Source organism: Sinocyclocheilus anshuiensis, unplaced genomic scaffold (assembly GCF_001515605.1).
Source record: "Sinocyclocheilus anshuiensis isolate Anshui unplaced genomic scaffold, SAMN03320099.WGS_v1.1 scaffold178, whole genome shotgun sequence".
Taxonomy (NCBI): domain Eukaryota; kingdom Metazoa; phylum Chordata; class Actinopteri; order Cypriniformes; family Cyprinidae; genus Sinocyclocheilus; species Sinocyclocheilus anshuiensis.
The window spans coordinates 52,817-70,425 of NW_015546031.1; the positions used below are offsets into that span (position 1 = coordinate 52,817).

The following is a 17,609-nucleotide window of genomic DNA, read 5'->3' on the forward strand; positions in this document are numbered from 1 at the left end:
ATAAAGTCGTTTTTTTTTTGCGCACAAAAAGTATTCTTTTGTAGCTTCATAAAATTATGCAATTTCTGCAGCTCATTCATTACATATTACATTCAGAGCACTTGCGCACAAAAAGTATTCTTTTGTAGCTTCATAAAATTACGGTTGAACCACTGATGTCACATGGACTATTTTAACGATGTTCTTACTACCCTTCTGGGCCTTGAACGTGGTAGTTGTGTTGCTGTCTATGGGAGGTTCAGAGAGCTCTCGGATTTCATCAAAAATATCTTAATTTGTGTTACAAAGATGAACGAAGGTCTTACGGGTTTGAAACGACATGAGGGTGAGTAATTAATGACTGAATTTTAATTTTTTGGGTGAACTATCCTTTTAACAACAATGGAGCAAGTTGAGGTGTGGTGGTGAAGGTTGAGCCCTTTTTGTCTGAGTGAGCCATAAGCCATTACTTCAGTATTTCACTTAGCCAGCAAGTAAATAGACATTAGCCGCATTCCATCCATTCGTTTTCCAAACCACTTGTACACCCTGGATTACAGCCAGTCCATCACAGGGTTAAAATGTCTCTGGATTATGGGGGAAACCAAAGCACCTGGAAAAAACTAGGGATGCACCGAAATGAAAATTCTTGGCCGAAATCGAAAACCGAAAAAGAGGAAACCAAGGCCGAAAACCGAAAACCGAAACACCGAAAGAAATTATGCCAATTATTAGTACCATTGCATTTATGGCTATGACTGTGTACTAACTTTACTAAAATCAAGGCATTGCAATTGCATAAATTAATATTAAAGTTTCAAAGAATAAATCAATTACAAATTATGCAAATATTTATTTAGCACATTGCAACAATGCACAGTATAAAATAAAATTCAAACTAAAATGTTTAACTTGACCCCACTCATGTGTACATTAAATAATAATGTACAGGCCTACTGGCCTGCAGAAAGGTTTTAAAATTAAATGTTCTCTCATAAAAACAAAGTGCATTTAGGTCAAGTACATTTTAAATTTTTCTCTGTAGGACTACTACAAGAAAGTGCATTCAGAACAAGTGCAACTGCTTAAAGATACAACAATATTTTCTCTGTAGGCCTTCAACATAATAGTGTATCAAAACAAAGACTGCCATAGCCCCACTGTAAACCACAGCTTCACGGGGCTTACTGATTTAGTCAAGAAAATACTTAGGAAAATGCTTAGTCAATGGTATTTGACCAATATAGACACACAGCAGCTGTTTGTAACTTGTTTCTAATATACAATAATTTTAGCTAGCTGCTTTATATTGCATAATGGTATTGCTTATATTATATTTTATTAATTACCATAATCATAAACACCTTTAGCTGTAGCGCCAATAGTTTTACCATTTACTGCAGTTGTTCTTCTTGTTATTTACCTATAGTGGCTAATCAGTTGAATGTCTTGCACATTGACAGACAATGGTTTACGTTTGGATTGCTAAATAAGATGGATAGGGACAGAAAGAGTGAAATGTCTGGTTTTGTTTGTGACTCTTGACACTTTAGCTGTGTGTGTGGGTTGTTGTAACATGTGTGGGTGATTCTGATCTGACCTGATCTGATCCCGCAGCCCTAAAATTTGAGATTGCCTCGTTTATCAGTTTTGTAGCTATGCTACATCGGTCTGAATTAATGTCAAGTAATTAAATTTTTATAGACATCTTTACAGGAAATCATGCATTTACATCTTACAGCCCCTAGTGAGCAAGTCAGAGGTGGTTGTGCCAAGGAAAAAAAACTCCAGAAGATTTAGGCAGTGGAGGGAAAGAACCTGTGTGGGAAACCCTTCCTCCTGTGGCATTACAGTGAATTCATGCTCCTCATGTGGGTTTTTTGAGCAAAGCAAACACTGAGCTCTCTCTTCACCTCATTTCATTGTTCATTGCTGAAGAATGCAGAACTGTGACATTTCTGTGTTTGTAACTTGCATGATTTTTAGGGGTTTTCCATCATCAAACTGCGTCAGTACAGGAGACAGAATACAGCAGTGTGTATGTGAAGTGGTTCACCATGTCTTTCCCTCAGACTCTGAGAAATTACAAGGGTTTTTACATGGTTAAATTAAGTTTTCAGCTTTCATTCATTCTGTGCAGTATTTGTGCATAATTGGTGATGGTGTTTTTAGGTCATTATTCCAATGTTTCAGAGTAGGCCTGGGCGATAAAACGATATCGATATTTATCGACGGTACAAACTACAAGAAAGTGCATTCAGAACAAGTGCAACTGCTTAAAGACACAACAATATTTTCTCTGTAGGCCTTCAACATAATAGTGTATCAAAACAAAGACTGACGATAGAACATGTTTTCGATATAGCGCACGATATAGGCACGTGTACAAATATGACGGCTGCACTCGCGTCTCACACAAGAGATGTATAGAAAGCCATGCAAAGTTAAAACAGTTTAAACTTTTAGAAAACACGTCACGAATTTGTGGAGGTTAGGTTTATTCCTTTTCACTGCGTCTCATATGTTTTTAAATGCAATCTGTGAATGGTGCTTCGGCTCTTTGGATTAAGCAATGCATAAGTACATGATGCTGTTTTGTTCATAATTGTTTATGCAATTTACGAAATTATATTTGATTTTTATGAGTTAATTTAGACGTAATGCACGTTTTTTATAGAGTTACTTCCTTGCGTTGACAATTTAAATGCGCTTTTATTTTGCTCATTGCGCCCTCCTGTGGCCTCGGGAAACAAGCCAAAAGTTTCCTTAAGACCAATTTAATCTGCATATGAAACATTAGAAATTAGATGTTTGTAAAAATGTTTAATTTTATAAAAAGTCAATAATTATCGATACCGAACGATATGAAACATTATATAATTGATGAATTTTTTAGCTATATCGCCCAGCCCTATTCCAGAGGTTTTTAGAGTGTGTCGACCCAGTATGAGCAGATTTTTATTTTATTTTTAAATTTGTGCAAATAAGTACTTCCTATAAATCTGTAGCTATGTTTTGTGTCTGTTTCAGTAATATGAATTCCTGTAGAAAATCAGGTTGAATAAATGTAGTAATCTATCTTACAGTTGTGATTTATTACCATGTTATTTATCACCATCATAGAGTTATTTAGCAGTTTAAGTTTTACGCAATGGTTTTGATGGACTGTGATGAAAGCTCGTGAGTTTTATTTGTTACAGTAGGAAAAATCAATTTCACTGTATGATCCCTATAGTTCCAATTGTAACTGAATGTTTCAGATGATTATCTGCTGTGATATGAGTGGTTTTGCCCGCTGAGTTTTCGGCACCCTCACAGATGGGGTTTGAAACAGTGATGGATTGCCATGGCTACAGGAGGATACTGTGAGTGAGATCTAGCAGTCACATGGTGAATGAAAGTTTGTGAGGACACTGTGGCATCTGGCTAGAGAGCAATAAGCACATTTCTGTGATGCTGAAGGCAAGTTTGCTGCTCTGCTGTGACTCAGGAGAGTTTTTATTGATTTGTGCATGGTCATTTGGATCAGTTTGAGCCTCTTGAGGACATCTGCAGGTATTTGCGGATCTTTTTATTTACTCTTTTGTGCCACTATTGCATGTTTGGAGTAGCTTACACTTACCTACTCAACCTCCTCTTTATCCAATTACAATATCATAATTCATCACAATGTTGAACCGTGGAAAGAAACCAGGCCTGGTTTGTTGTTTCTTTACAGTAATATGTTCAATATTGATGTGTGTATGTCGCTGCTGTGTTGATTTACCATATCACCCCTGTTAGCTTGTAATATCAGCAACATTATCAGAACATTTCAAGTTGTTTGGCTGACAGAAAAACATTTTTTTCTTCTTCTTGTCCTCAGTGCCTGACGACCTCACGCCTGAGGAACAGAAAGAACTGGAAAACATCCGCCGGCGAAAGCAGGAGCTGCTGGACGACATTCAGGTAATGAAGAACTGGGGTGAATCATTCATTCAGCTCCAGCTCTGATATAAGCTAAATGTTTTAGCTGCATGTGTAGTAGAGGCTCTTTGTTTTTTTATTTGTCTTATTATTAAATAATTGAATGTTTGGTAACACTTCCATATAGGGACCAATTGTCACTATTAACTTGTTGCTTATTAGCATGCCTATTGTTAACATATTGGCTGTTTATTAGTACTTATAAAGTACATATTCTGCATGACCATATTCTACATCTCTAATCCTACCCAATGCCTAAACTTAACAACTAACTATTAATAAGCGGCAAATTAGGAGTTTATTTAGGGAAAAGCCGTTAATAGCAAGAATTTAACCTTAAAATAAAGTGACCGAATGTTTCAGTTTTTCTCTGCATCTGTCCTCCACTCAGTTTAGCTGAATATCTTCTGATCTTTTATTAAATGTGTAGCAAGCAGTGCCTTGTTAGCAATAAAACGGCTAACCAAATGACATTGAAACAGAAATGTGACATAAACCAGATTGAGAAATTTGAAATATCAATATTATGGTGTTTCGGCATTCGGTATTCTCCCAAGTGTGACACGTTTATGGCAAGTTATAGTAAAACAAAGACAGACTGATGCCCCATATTTTACTCTTGCTAGTTATTTTGAAAGGTTTTCTTTGGCATTCGCATTCTGTATTAATGTGCCAAGTTGCTTAAATAAAAATAAATAAATAAAGGCATTAGTTATATTATCATTTCAACTTATTTCACAGCTGCTATTCAGGAATCTAAAAATATATGTGGTGATAATGTAGAATCTGACCAGTAATTCACTAAATATGAACACAATTCGTCCAAATAGGAAATGACTCAAGCTGACAGGAACAGGGCGGAATTGTTTAGGAAAGGACACTCATACATGAGCTAAATGCTGATCATTTTCAGCTTTACTACTATGACACAGTCAAATCAATTCAATCTGTCATGGCACTGACCTCCAGTATACAACATACTTGCTTCAAATTACTTTTTTCCATGGGAATATTTAATTTCTTACAGCTTAACAAATTTAAGAAAACTTTCCTGCCCTCTCAACAAATTTCTACATGTTAAGATCTTCTGACAAGAAGTGGTTCTGTTTTCCTTTGGGAAGACGAACGTCTGGGGAAACCAAAACAGCCTTTTCTTTGCTAGTGAATTTTTTAGACATATAAACAGACAAGAACAAACACTTGAGCGAATTTCACCACCATACAGTTGGTGATTAAACAGGAAAAATTAATACGAGGAGGGAAAGCTCTTCATTGTGGGACCTCAGGACCGGTCTGGCTCCAGACCATCACTAAACTCTTGGCAGAAGAACTCTTGGCAGAAGAACTCTTGGCATTGATTTCTACAAAGACATGGTAAAATAATCCAATTTTGATGTCTCTAGTCTTTACTCTGGGGCCATTCTCCAGTTGCCCTCCTTTAATGACATTTATATCGAACAGAGCAGTCTAGAGCAAACGATTCATTCGCTGGAATTAGATTTGAGCCGTTAATGTCAGGCCTCGGTGAGGTGGGACAGGACACATGCAAAGACTGCCACAGTACTCTCTTCTAGTAGACCTTTACACATTGTCCTAATCATGCACAGATAAGGGTGTTTAAACCAACCTCAATTGGTTGATTTTGTTGCTTCATGCTGAATTTCGCTTTCTTTGAAGACCGAAAATTTCATCGCTTCTTTGTAGGACATGGTTACTGTAAAAGCAAATGGGGTTGCTTTATTCACAACACAACTCCAAACAGAATGTGCATGTCTTTTTGTTCCATTCCTCGTCTTTATCAACCACTATAGTAGTGTTATTATTATCTCTGAAGTCTTGTTTGATTTGAACCATCTCATGTCCTCTCACCACAGCGTCTGAAAGATGAGATAGCCGAAGTGACTAGTGAGATCGAGAACCTGGGTTCCACAGAGGAGAGGTGAGCAGGCATCCCCTGACAGACTACTCACATCCACTTCATTTCCACTGATGTGCTCACTTTGTGAGTCATTCGTGAGGTCAAATCTGACTAGCATCTTAGCACCTAGCTACACAATCTACCATTCTGCAAAATGAAGCACCATAGAGAATTTCCAGAGAGCTGCCAGCGTATTTCTGTCTGTGAAAGAATGCCGAGATTAAAAAACGATTCCAGTACTCTTTAAAAAAAAACAAAAAAAAAAACAAATGGAACTGATTTAAAATGAGAACCAAATTTCAATTCAGTTTCACTTTTGGATCCATTCACAGATTATGGAGGATGTCAGTATGGCTGTATATTAGGGGTGGACGATATAGCCTCAAAATTATATCACGATATTTCAAGAATATTTGCGATAACGATATTTATGACGAAAGTGACTTACCCCTTATTTACCCCTAATTTACACTGCACGCGTCTGCGACGCGTTATGGCTCCGACGCGGCCACTCTAGTCAATGCTTGTGTTTACACCAAGCAGCACCACGCACGTTTTCAGAAGCATCCCAGAATGGCGCGCTGCTTCGCTAAAGATATGCGCCTCGCCTATTTTTGACGATAAGAGTTTGCGCTCGAATATGCTATAGAACCGCTCTCGCGATACTTTGATGTCATACACCGATCAGTCTGTGCAGCGCTGCTTCAAGTCGAACACACCTATTGGGTTTGTGGTGTTGTTGTTGTGCGCGCTAGGGAATGTCTATCCGCCATACGTCATTGTATCGCTATATCATTGATATCGTGATATGACACTTTTTTATCATGTAAAAATTTATACCAGTATTATCGTGGACGGTATGATATGGCACACCCCTACTGTATATGAAAAAAACCTTATGAAATCTTTTGTAAAAGGGCATAAAAAACATTTATGAACATCATAAATTTATGTTTAAAAATCATTATTATCGCTGCAGGAAAAACATGCAGAGGAACAAACAAGTGGCAATGGGCCGCAAGAAATTCAACATGGACCCCAAAAAGGTGATTAAGCAGTCTATTAAAGCATATTCACTGAATGAATGTTGTATCATTTGTCTTTTTTAAAGGCTCAACACCTTCAATACATGTGTTTTTGTAGGGGATCCAGTTCCTCATTGAAAATGACCTTGTGAAGAACACCAGTGAAGACATCGCACGCTTCCTCTACAAGGGTGAAGGTCTTAACAAGACCGCAATAGGAGACTACCTGGGAGAGAGGTGAGTGTGTGGATATTAGTGCACGTCCACACTCAATACAAAATAAACTGACGGAACCCAGTAGTGATAGTGATGTTTGACTATTGATGCAAGTCATTTTTTCAGGGTTTAGGCTTCTAATTGGTAGCTGCAGTCTATCCATCTTTGTTTCTTTAAGATGCTGAAATTAGCAAAATTTCACTGGCTAAAAGGTCCATTGTGTCCACTGTCAGCAGTGTAGAGATGCACACAAAGCACCGCTCCCACAGAAGTCAGCTTCATCCCAAACAGCATTCTGCTGGTCAATTCATGATGAAAAATCTGTGTGGGGAAATGTTTTCCTCCTACGCAATATTACCGAGCACACAGATTCCTGTTGAAAAATGCAATGCAAAATTTCGCCGTTCAATGGTAAATGTGACTGTGAAGTGTCTCAAAAGACAAGTCAATCATTTGGTTTGGTGTTGCATATTTGCATCAACAAAATATAGCTAATATGGCACCAAAATTCATATCGCTGAATAATCTTGACTTTAAAACTTGTAAGCAGCATTAAATTACTTCTATACCTTTAAACCAACGATTAGTAGAAACATTAGTTTAGTTTAATATCTGTCAGCCGGTCTTTGTGCTAAATTCCTGGAAACCGGTGTCATCTTCTTACTGCAATTTGTACAGAGATATGGGATAATGTGGATTTCTCTTATTAGCCTTTTATCTTGACTCTAAGCTCATTTGACTCTTCATATTGAAGGAATGTTGACTCAAACAGGACTAAAATTCGGTAATTCAAAGAGGCGTGTTATTCTAGTTCACTGGGCAACACCTAGTGACTGGGTTGCATCTGCGCAAGAATTCCTTTTTTTCCCTTCTTTGTCTCATCTTGGATTTCATTCCCACCGCTTCCTTGATTTCTCTACTGCTTCAGTATGGGTGTGGCTGCTGAAAAAGTCAGGAAATGGAAAGCAGGGCTCTCTCTAAGACAGTAGATCAGATTGTATCTCTGAGCACTTCAGTTCCTCTGGTAGGGAGGGGTCTGCGGTGCTTTGTTCAGTGAGTGCACTGTCACCAGATCAAGATCGCCATCATCCCCATGAGGGATATCACATCCTCTGCTTGTAGAGGTTAAATGGCAAGGCTTTGAAAAATGGTGCAGTGCTGAATGATCCCACATCCACTTTGACTTGAATAAGTCTTGTGCAAGAGAATTATGAACTTTTATCCACCCATAATAAGACAAATTTGCTTATCCTTATTGCATGGAAATGAGCAGCCAGTACATTTTTCGAAGTCTCTCCTTTTGTGTTCCATGAAATAAAGAACGTCACACTGGTTTGAAACAACATGAGAGTGTTATTAAAAATGACAGGATATTTATTTGTGGGTGAGTCACTCCTTAAAGGAATAGTTCACCCAAAATGGAAAATTCTGTCATTTACTCATCCCCATGTCGTTACAAACCCTTAAGACTCATCTTTGAAACTCAAATGAAGGTATTTTTTTAAGTGATTTTTGTCACTTCATTGAAAATGAATTCCACCAAAACTTTCAAGCATCAAAAAGTTCATAAAGGCATCATAAAAGTAGTGCATATGAATCAAGCAGTTTAATCCAAATCATCTGAAAAGATAAATAATTTGTATATGATGAACAGTTTTAATTTAGTCTTTCATTCACATATAAATAATTAGCAATGCACATGTACAGAACACTTAAATATATGGTAAGCATAAGATGAACAAAAATATTATAGGTCTGGCATAAAAAGAGTTTTCTGTTTGAGTGAACTATCCCTTAAAACTATTAAGTGTACTAAAATTTGTAACTTACTACCTGCTCTCATTTTCGCTTTGTTCAACAGGGATGACTTCAATATCCAAGTCCTTCATGCTTTTGTGGAGCTGCATGAGTTCACAGATTTGAACCTGGTTCAGGCTCTCAGGTAAAACTGACTGTAGAATCCAGTATGGGCTCAATTAGTCTATATTGGTATGTTCCAAATGGCATACTACCTACTTATTTTCATTAGAAAATAATATGCAGTATGTATAATGTGTGGAAATTATTCATTTGGAATTTATGAAAGACCTGCTATATTTGCCACTGTGTGCAGTATGCAAACAACACAATTCATTGGGTACAGCATCCCAGCATCCACAGCATATCAGCTGTGATATCAGTGACATCAGACCACCAAGTATGCAACATAATGAAATCATAATGTGGCAACAGATGCTGTTTGAAATATTAAAAATAATACTACTACATGATTACTGTAACTATTGTATAAAAAGCAGTACACTGGCATTTCATTGTAAATATAAACAGTGTATTTCACAAGAAGTATATGTAATTTAATCTCATTGCTTAGTGTTTTGATCCTGACACACACATCTCACTTTGAATGTCCTGGTATGTAATGTGTTTTAAATATCATTATGATATTTGTCTCCACACAGGCAGTTTCTCTGGAGTTTCAGACTTCCTGGTGAGGCCCAGAAGATTGACAGAATGATGGAGGCATTTGCCCAGCGCTACTGCCAATGCAACCCGGGAGTCTTTCAGTCCACAGGTGACTCTGCTTTACATTTTAGTCTGTGTTCTGTGTTCTGTGTTCAATCATGCATTTATAGCATTTCCAAGAAACATGAGCTGTGTTTTACCAATATTGCTTTCCACAGTAATGCTCACAAATTGAGAGTTTGAAGTATTGAATTGGACAGATGCATTCTTCTCTAAATATATACGGAGTTCTGGCATGAAACTCTAGATGGCGCAGTTTGATAGGTCTAACTCAATCTGACCTAATGACATCATTATCACATGGCATAGCTGATTGGTTCTCTCCTGTATCGGTAGACAATGAGCTCGCTGCTCAACATTCAAATATATGACTAGTGCTTGCCGTAGCAGTTGCAGCTTGCTTCAGAAACCCTCCACCTTCCCCAGCTCCACCTATATAGATCTGCTACAAGGTGATTCATGTATGCTATATGGGGGTTATTTCATGTATGTTATATTTGCAGCAGCAGTATTTCTTACATGCTCACAGCAGCATGTTGTGGATGGATTGGCAGTAGCAAGTCTCGTACTTGCTCTGCCGCAGCAGCAGTGTAGCAGATCTATTCCGCCAAGACCAAATACATTAACATTGTCATGTACATTACCATGCCAATCCCTCCGAGAGTTGTCATGACAGAAATTACATTTACCAGTAGCCTATATTTCCAACAGGTAAAAGACATTTCCAGGCAGATGGCATTAACAAAATGTATTGTGTGTAAATTCTAGCAAGTTGTTAAATGCCCTCACACACATATTTACACCTTGCTACCCTACACACCCTTTCAGTTCTGTGTTTGGTCTGTTTGCTGTGTATGTATTAGACACTCTTCTTGGATGTTCATGTCATGTTCAGTAACCCTCAGTAACTTCACAGTCATACTACTACTTATTAGCATTCATTCGACTTACTGTATGAACATGAACTATTTAAATGACAGTGATGGAAAGATGCTGAATGTCATTGTAAATGGTTGTGACGAACAGCATGTTTTTTTGCAGACACATGCTACATTCTGTCCTTCGCCATCATCATGTTAAACACCAGCCTTCACAACCCAAACGTTAAGGACAAGCCCACAGTAGAGCGATTCATCTCCATGAACAGAGGCATTAATGATGGAGGAGACCTGCCAGAAGAACTGCTCAGGGTTGGTCTCCTCGCTCTCACTTCTTTTTATGTCTGTAGATGTATTTAGGCTATATTGTTGTTGTATTTTTTTCTCCAAGTGATGTATATTTCATGTGTTCCCAATGTATTATACATTCTTTTCTTAGACCAGGGTTCCTCATTTCTGGTCCTAGAGAGCCACTTTCCTGTAGAGTAGCTTTCTAGAGGACTTTGCCCAACCATTCTGAATGAATAACGCACTTTTTAATGCATTCTGTCTCACCATATAAGTATATTTGTGGCTGTACTATAGGTGGAGTGCATGTGCTTGTTTATCTTTTGAACTTCATAGTCTTTTGCTTTGACTTATGCAGAATCTATATGAGAGCATCAAGAACGAGCCCTTCAAAATCCCTGAGGATGATGGCAATGACTTGACACACACTTTCTTCAACCCAGACAGAGAGGGCTGGCTGCTCAAACTGGGTGAGTGGGACTACATGAGTACAATATGTATTAATTTTTTTACCTTCACATGCACTTACACTTGAATAAGAGATGTTCTGATCGAACACATGGACTGAGTGTGAGATTTAATGTTTACACGCACTTCCTGAAAGCCAATTTCTATGATCTTCACAACACTTCTACACATCAGATTATACAGTAGCACATCTTTCCCTCTGTTCTCACTTCATATGAAGGTAATCACATTTCATGATCACAATGAATCAACTGCTTGAGATTGAACACATCCTTTTATAATTACACATAATTCGGTTGGATGTTAGGAATCAGAGCGCTGTCACTGTCATGAGAGCTGCAAGAGAAACTGCTCCTTCAGTTTTCAGTTATAAAACGACAATTGGTTGTTATTTTAATGAAAAACGCTCATTAATAGTAATCCATGATTACTGTAAAATGCTGAGAAACACACCTATGAGTGCACTTTGTGAAAAAATTCCCAAGCAGTTGAATTTTATTAATTTATATGACTTTCCAGGTCTAGAAATCACACTTTTATAATTCTTCAAAGCCACCTGGTTGAGAATCACAGCTTCAGAGCATTATAGAGACTTCATAGACTTCATTTTTTACAGGGAACTTCATTGAGGGTTTCACAGAGAGCCCACCAATTATTGTTTGAAATGACAATGCGCAACAAAAATACTAGTGCTGTCAAACGATTAATCGCGATTAATCGCATCCAAAATACATGTTTACATAATATATGTGCGTGTGCTGTGTATATTTATTATTTATAAATACACACACATGCATGTATATATTTAAAATATATATATGTTATATTTATATATTAACTAGATTTATATATAATATAAATTATATTAATATAAATATATACACGTAAATACATGTAAATATTTTCCAAATATGTACTGTATGTGTGTGTGTATTTATATATAAATAATAAATATACACAGCACACACACATATGTAAACAAAAACTTTTATTTTAGATGCGATTCATCGTTTAACAGCACTAAATATATATGTGTGTGTGTTTATGCAACAACTATGTGCACTTACGACTCCAAAATATTAAAAAAAATCAACCCCTGTTAATTATTTTGGATGCGATTAATCGCGATTAATCATTTGACAGTACTAAAAAAATACAATATTTAACTTCAAAAGTTGGTCACCAAAGTTGACCAGTGTCTCTCCCATATTGTAATTAAGTAAAATAACATGTATTTTACACAAATATGATTCATACATATACATCAGTGATACTGCTTTGCAGTATAAGCATCAAAAAAAGTCAATTCATTAGTATTTTACTATAGCATATTATTATAAACCATGCTTAAAATGGTCTGAAAAGACCCCTGAAAACAAAACTGCACCCAGAGACAATTTCCCTTTTCATTGATATGAACAGGAAAGCTGTGTTAAACTTTGTGAATTGAATGCTTCCCAGTGTATATTTGTACTTTTATCCCCTGTTTTATTTTGGAATGGTCCTCCGTAATTCACCGCAACAGGAAATGCACAAGTTCTTCCTTTGATCAGCGTGTGGGGAGTATGATTTCCTATTTAATTTCTTTTTTTTTTTGTTTCCTTTTCTTCCTCGTTTGTTTGTTCCCATGATTTTGGCTGTTGTCTTTCCCTCAGGAGGTATGTACACCTGTTCTTCCCAAACAATCGCTCATCTCTCGCGCTCAGGTGCTTTTGGTGAATCAGCCTTGCTTCCTGTCCCCTCTTTCTGTTATTAGACGCTCTAGGTTCTTTTTTTTCCCCATGGGGTTCGTCTATCCATGAGTTTTTACTCTGGTTTTTACATGTTCCTTCATTTGTTTGTCTGATCGCTCGTTTTATTAATTGAATCAGCGATTTTTGTCCATGTGCCGCCCTGTCTCTGCGTGGTGGCGAGTGCTTGGTTTTTGATTTTGTGACCACCGTATTGAAGAGCACCTCTCTCTGTTTGCTGTGGTGTTCAAAACGTGTTCTCTCTGTGTCATTTCCACTTTGGGAGCTGCAGTATTTTCTGCTTCCTCTCAGTCTGAACGGAGCCCAACAAACACCGATGAAAACGGCAACAAAAGCAGATTAAAGGGATCAGCACATAAGATTAAAGGCATAGTTCACCAAAAAATGAAAATTCTGTCATTGTTTACTCACCCTCATGTTGTTCCAAACTCGTATGATTTTTTCCTGAGGAACACGGCATCTGTCCCCATTCAGATTCATTTTATGTAGCGATACACTGCAATAAACTGGTATAAATTTGTCAACTGTTACAGATTTTGGATTATCGTATCTTTGCGGTTAAGCTATACCAATTAAAAAAATATATAAATCAAGTGATTTTAAACCATTCAAGCACTATAAACCACAAAAGAGAACTCAATTCAGTACTTGCACAATGTCTGAGAGAAGTTTCTGTGTAAACAAACCCGAAGCACGTGAACATAAAGCCACCTCTCGGATGCAAACGTTTGCATCCTTTTGTGCTTAAATGGGCAAATACACAAAACACAGCTGGTTATTTCTCAGTTGGTAGAAAATCATGTGTATCGGTACAGTATATTAGATTTGTGCATTAGGTCTTAAAGTGACAGCAGCCTAACAGCCCTGCTACTGTCTGTGTAATGATAATTAAACAATAAAAGACAAAGAGAAAATTACTCACTGCTCTTGAATGAGTAATTTTTGTAGATTTAATAAGAATCAATGTATATTTAATTCATGTATAAAAGACTATGCATTTTTTTTAACCTTTGATTACTTATACATTTTCTGTAGTACTTTTTTTTGTTTGTTTTGTTGTTGTCTTTATAGATGGATGTGAAAAAGATAGACCTGAATTATTTTAATTGTTCATGTTTTCTTACTGTATGTTTACTTTTGAGCTTTTACTTGCATTAGTTAGGCTAGTATTTTTTAGTATTAGTTATTGCAGTGAATTGTCGAGGATTGTGAAATTTCTAAATATAAATAAATAAATCGAAAATGATGTCAGGACAAACATATTTTAGGCAAAAATTACTTTTTTTAGCTAAACTAATACTGTTATCATGAAATAAAGTTGCACATAAGATTTTGGTTATATAAGATTTTGGAAAAGAGCAGCTTGGACATACTTCTAAATATTGTCTTTTGTGTTCTATTGAAGAAGGAATTCATATGGGTTTGGAACAAAATGATGACAGAATGTTAATTTCTCTGTGAACTGTTTCTTTTAAAATGATATTCAATCATTAATGGTTGAATGTCAGGAGTGCACAAGATGTGGTGTTTGATCTGATTAGACTGAGTCAGAAAACTGCATCTGGACCAAAGACTGCTGTTCTTCATGCTGTATGTAAAGTATAGATGTGTGTGTGATGCTGGATTGCAGTGCTGAGGAAAGTGTGTGTGTGTGTGTGTGTGTGTGTGTGTGTGTGTGTGTGTGTGTTTGTGTGCTTGGTCAGATCGGACTCACCACTAGGATGCTGGGTGAGGGTGGGTTTCGTGAATCACTGAAACCAAAATCAAACCATAATCTGAAGTGTTCTGATTCACTCTCAAGTCAAGAATATGAGATAAGCACATACATTAGTATATTAAAAGACTAAAAGAAATCAAGGATTGAGCCTTTTTGTTGTCACATCAGAGACCTGACTAGGAATGCCCATCGCTCACCCAGCCCTGTATCAGTGTCTGTCAATCAGTCAGTCAATCTGCCTCCTCTGCAGCCCAGCAAGGCTCCTCATGCCCCCCTCCACAAATCTCCTTCCTCTCTGAGGCATTTCTGGATGGGGTTTCTGCTGTACGCCCGCAGCTGGAGTGATCATTAATCACAGCCGATAACTCAATCAGCTTGCTCAGAAACCTCTCACCTGCTGTAGTGCTCTGATTCGTGTTTGTTTTGTTTGTCGCTCATGTCAGTATTAGAATACAATGGCAGTCTGTAGTGCAGGAGGATCATTTCCTGTTTAGCAGAAATGCTTGAAATGCTTTTGGGTGCTTGACATGACCTGCTTTGTGTGCAGTGCTGTATTGCATAGAAAACTAATTGAACAACATTAGGCCTGTCACGATCATGAATTTTGTGCTGAAGATGATTTTTTGTGTTTTACAGGAAAACATGTAATTATATTTTTCACTGCTGTAAAAATAACATTTTAAAAGTTGATTTTTTTTTTTTTTTGTGCATCTTTCATATAATATAATATAATATAATATAATATGAGTGAACCTACAAGCCTTTATTTTCTATGAATAAATAACTGAAGAAGTGTCTTTGTATACTTTACAGCAGAGTTTTATTATTTTCATAAATAAAATGAGCGACTCATCAACTGGATGACCAACTGGAGCCATCCTGTGACTGTCATTGGCGCTACATGAAACTCTAAGGCACAAGAATGTTTAGCGTGAAATGGATGTAAAATAACAGTAAAACCAGAGCATTTTTTCGACCATTATGCGCATTAGGCCTTTATTATAAACTTCTGCATTAAAATTGACATTATTTACATTATTTAAATGGCAAAATTGCAGTAGTGTCATGGTTATCTCAAATATTAGTGATTAGATCAAATAGCCAGTAATCAGTAATTGTAACAGGCCTAAACAACATTTTGCTACTGATTTTATAATCATTATGCATGCAGATTTTATGAGCTCATATTCACTGAGAGACTTCATATGATACTTGATACAGCACATTTGAAAATCTACTGCAGAATCAGCCAAAATCAAATTTGAGATATAATTCTGAGCAGGTAGAAATAGACTATTTAGTTTTAAATTACTTAAAGATGTCTACAGACATCAACCACACAGTTAAAAGTGTTTTTGCTTGCACTTTGGTTGCATCTACTTTGCCGGTATGATCAGGTTCCCCTGGAGAGGAAATGAGGGTGGCGCAGGTCAGAGGTCATCCTCGGATCACTGAGCGCTGTATTTACCTTGCAGTCCCTATAGAGAGGGACGTGGGAAAATGTCCCAAGAATGTGAGCTTAAGAATGTACTGCACTGACCTGCCGTCAGAGTTTGTCACAGCAGATTACTAACATAGTCTGTTAGTTAATTAGGTGCTTAATATTATTATCACCAAATAGAGCGTGTTGGCGTATTTTTGTAGGCCAATCCAGTTTGCATCACCCTGGTTACCGTGACAAAAAGCCAGTTAGTGTTTTCAATTAGCTTTCTGATTATTGAAGAAAATAAGATAACCTTCACAAATGAACAACGTTTCAAAGCTTAAATACAATCGCCAGAAGTAAAAAGCTAAACGTAGGCCATAAATGAACTGCACCATGAGTTAATGGGCCCTATTTTAACGATCTAAGCGCATGGTCTAAAGCGCACGGTGCGTACTGCACTGACCTGCCGTCAGAGTTTGTCACAGCAGATTACTAACATAGTCTGTTAGTTAATTAGGTGCTTAATATTATTATCACCAAATAGAGCGTGTTGGCGTATTTTTGTAGGCCAATCCAGTTTGCATCACCCTGGTTACCGTGACAAAAAGCCAGTTAGTGTTTTCAATTAGCTTTCTGATTATTGAAGAAAATAAGATAACCTTCACAAATGAACAACGTTTCAAAGCTTAAATACAATCGCCAGAAGTAAAAAGCTAAACGTAGGCCATAAATGAACTACACCATGAGTTAATGGGCCCTATTTTAACGATCTAAGCGCATGGTCCAAAGCGCACGGTGCAGTTGCGCTTAGGGCATGTCCGAATACACTTTTGCTAGTTTAAAGGGTTAGTTCACCCAAAAATGAAAATTATCCTGTGTTTTACTCACCCTCGGAGCATCCTAGGTGCATATGACTTTCTTCTTTCAGACGAATTGGCGGATGACGCAGCACGTATGCACAGCATACGCGCCTCTGAGAAATGCTAGTGTCGCGAGTTTGTTTATAGGAGCAAAGGAAGCAAAGTTTCCTTACTTTAGCAAAGGAAAACCAGTCTCCTCTTGTGGAAGGCATATGACGTATGCGCAGCGCGCGCGCCTCTGAGATATGCTAATCTCGCAAGTTTGTTTAATAGGAGCAAAGGAAGCAAAGTTTCCTTACTTTAGCAAAGAAAATCCAGTCTCCTCTTGGTTTATATCGAAATTCTCCGACATTTTTCTTTGCAAATCTTCGGTTTGTACTTCTAATTCGTGACTGGCGTTTTGTTTTGTTACCTCTCCGCGTCACTAATCGCGCAACGCCGACATGCTACGTCATCCACCGCCACGGCTTCCGCATATGACAGATAACGGAAGTAAGAGAAAAGTGTTTATTACGTTTGAAATATGGATATTTTTCTTACAAAAACACGCATGGATTCACTACAGAAGGCCTTTATTCACCCCCTGGAGCCGTG

The 17,609-nt window shown here is 37.4% G+C and overlaps 1 protein-coding gene across 1 annotated transcript in view; it reads left to right on the top strand.

Annotated features, from left to right (window-relative positions):
- LOC107698773 (cytohesin-1-like) overlaps nucleotides 1-17,609 on the top strand; it is a 31,500-nt gene that overhangs the window by 8,809 nt on the left and 5,082 nt on the right. Inside the window, exons 2-9 of the mRNA XM_016499878.1 lie at nucleotides 3,845-3,927; nucleotides 5,820-5,884; nucleotides 6,843-6,909; nucleotides 7,007-7,125; nucleotides 8,966-9,046; nucleotides 9,564-9,676; nucleotides 10,669-10,817; nucleotides 11,152-11,263. Of these exons, the coding sequence (XP_016355364.1) occupies nucleotides 3,845-3,927; nucleotides 5,820-5,884; nucleotides 6,843-6,909; nucleotides 7,007-7,125; nucleotides 8,966-9,046; nucleotides 9,564-9,676; nucleotides 10,669-10,817; nucleotides 11,152-11,263 (789 nt within the window). The remainder of the gene's footprint in view (nucleotides 1-3,844; nucleotides 3,928-5,819; nucleotides 5,885-6,842; nucleotides 6,910-7,006; nucleotides 7,126-8,965; nucleotides 9,047-9,563; nucleotides 9,677-10,668; nucleotides 10,818-11,151; nucleotides 11,264-17,609) is intronic.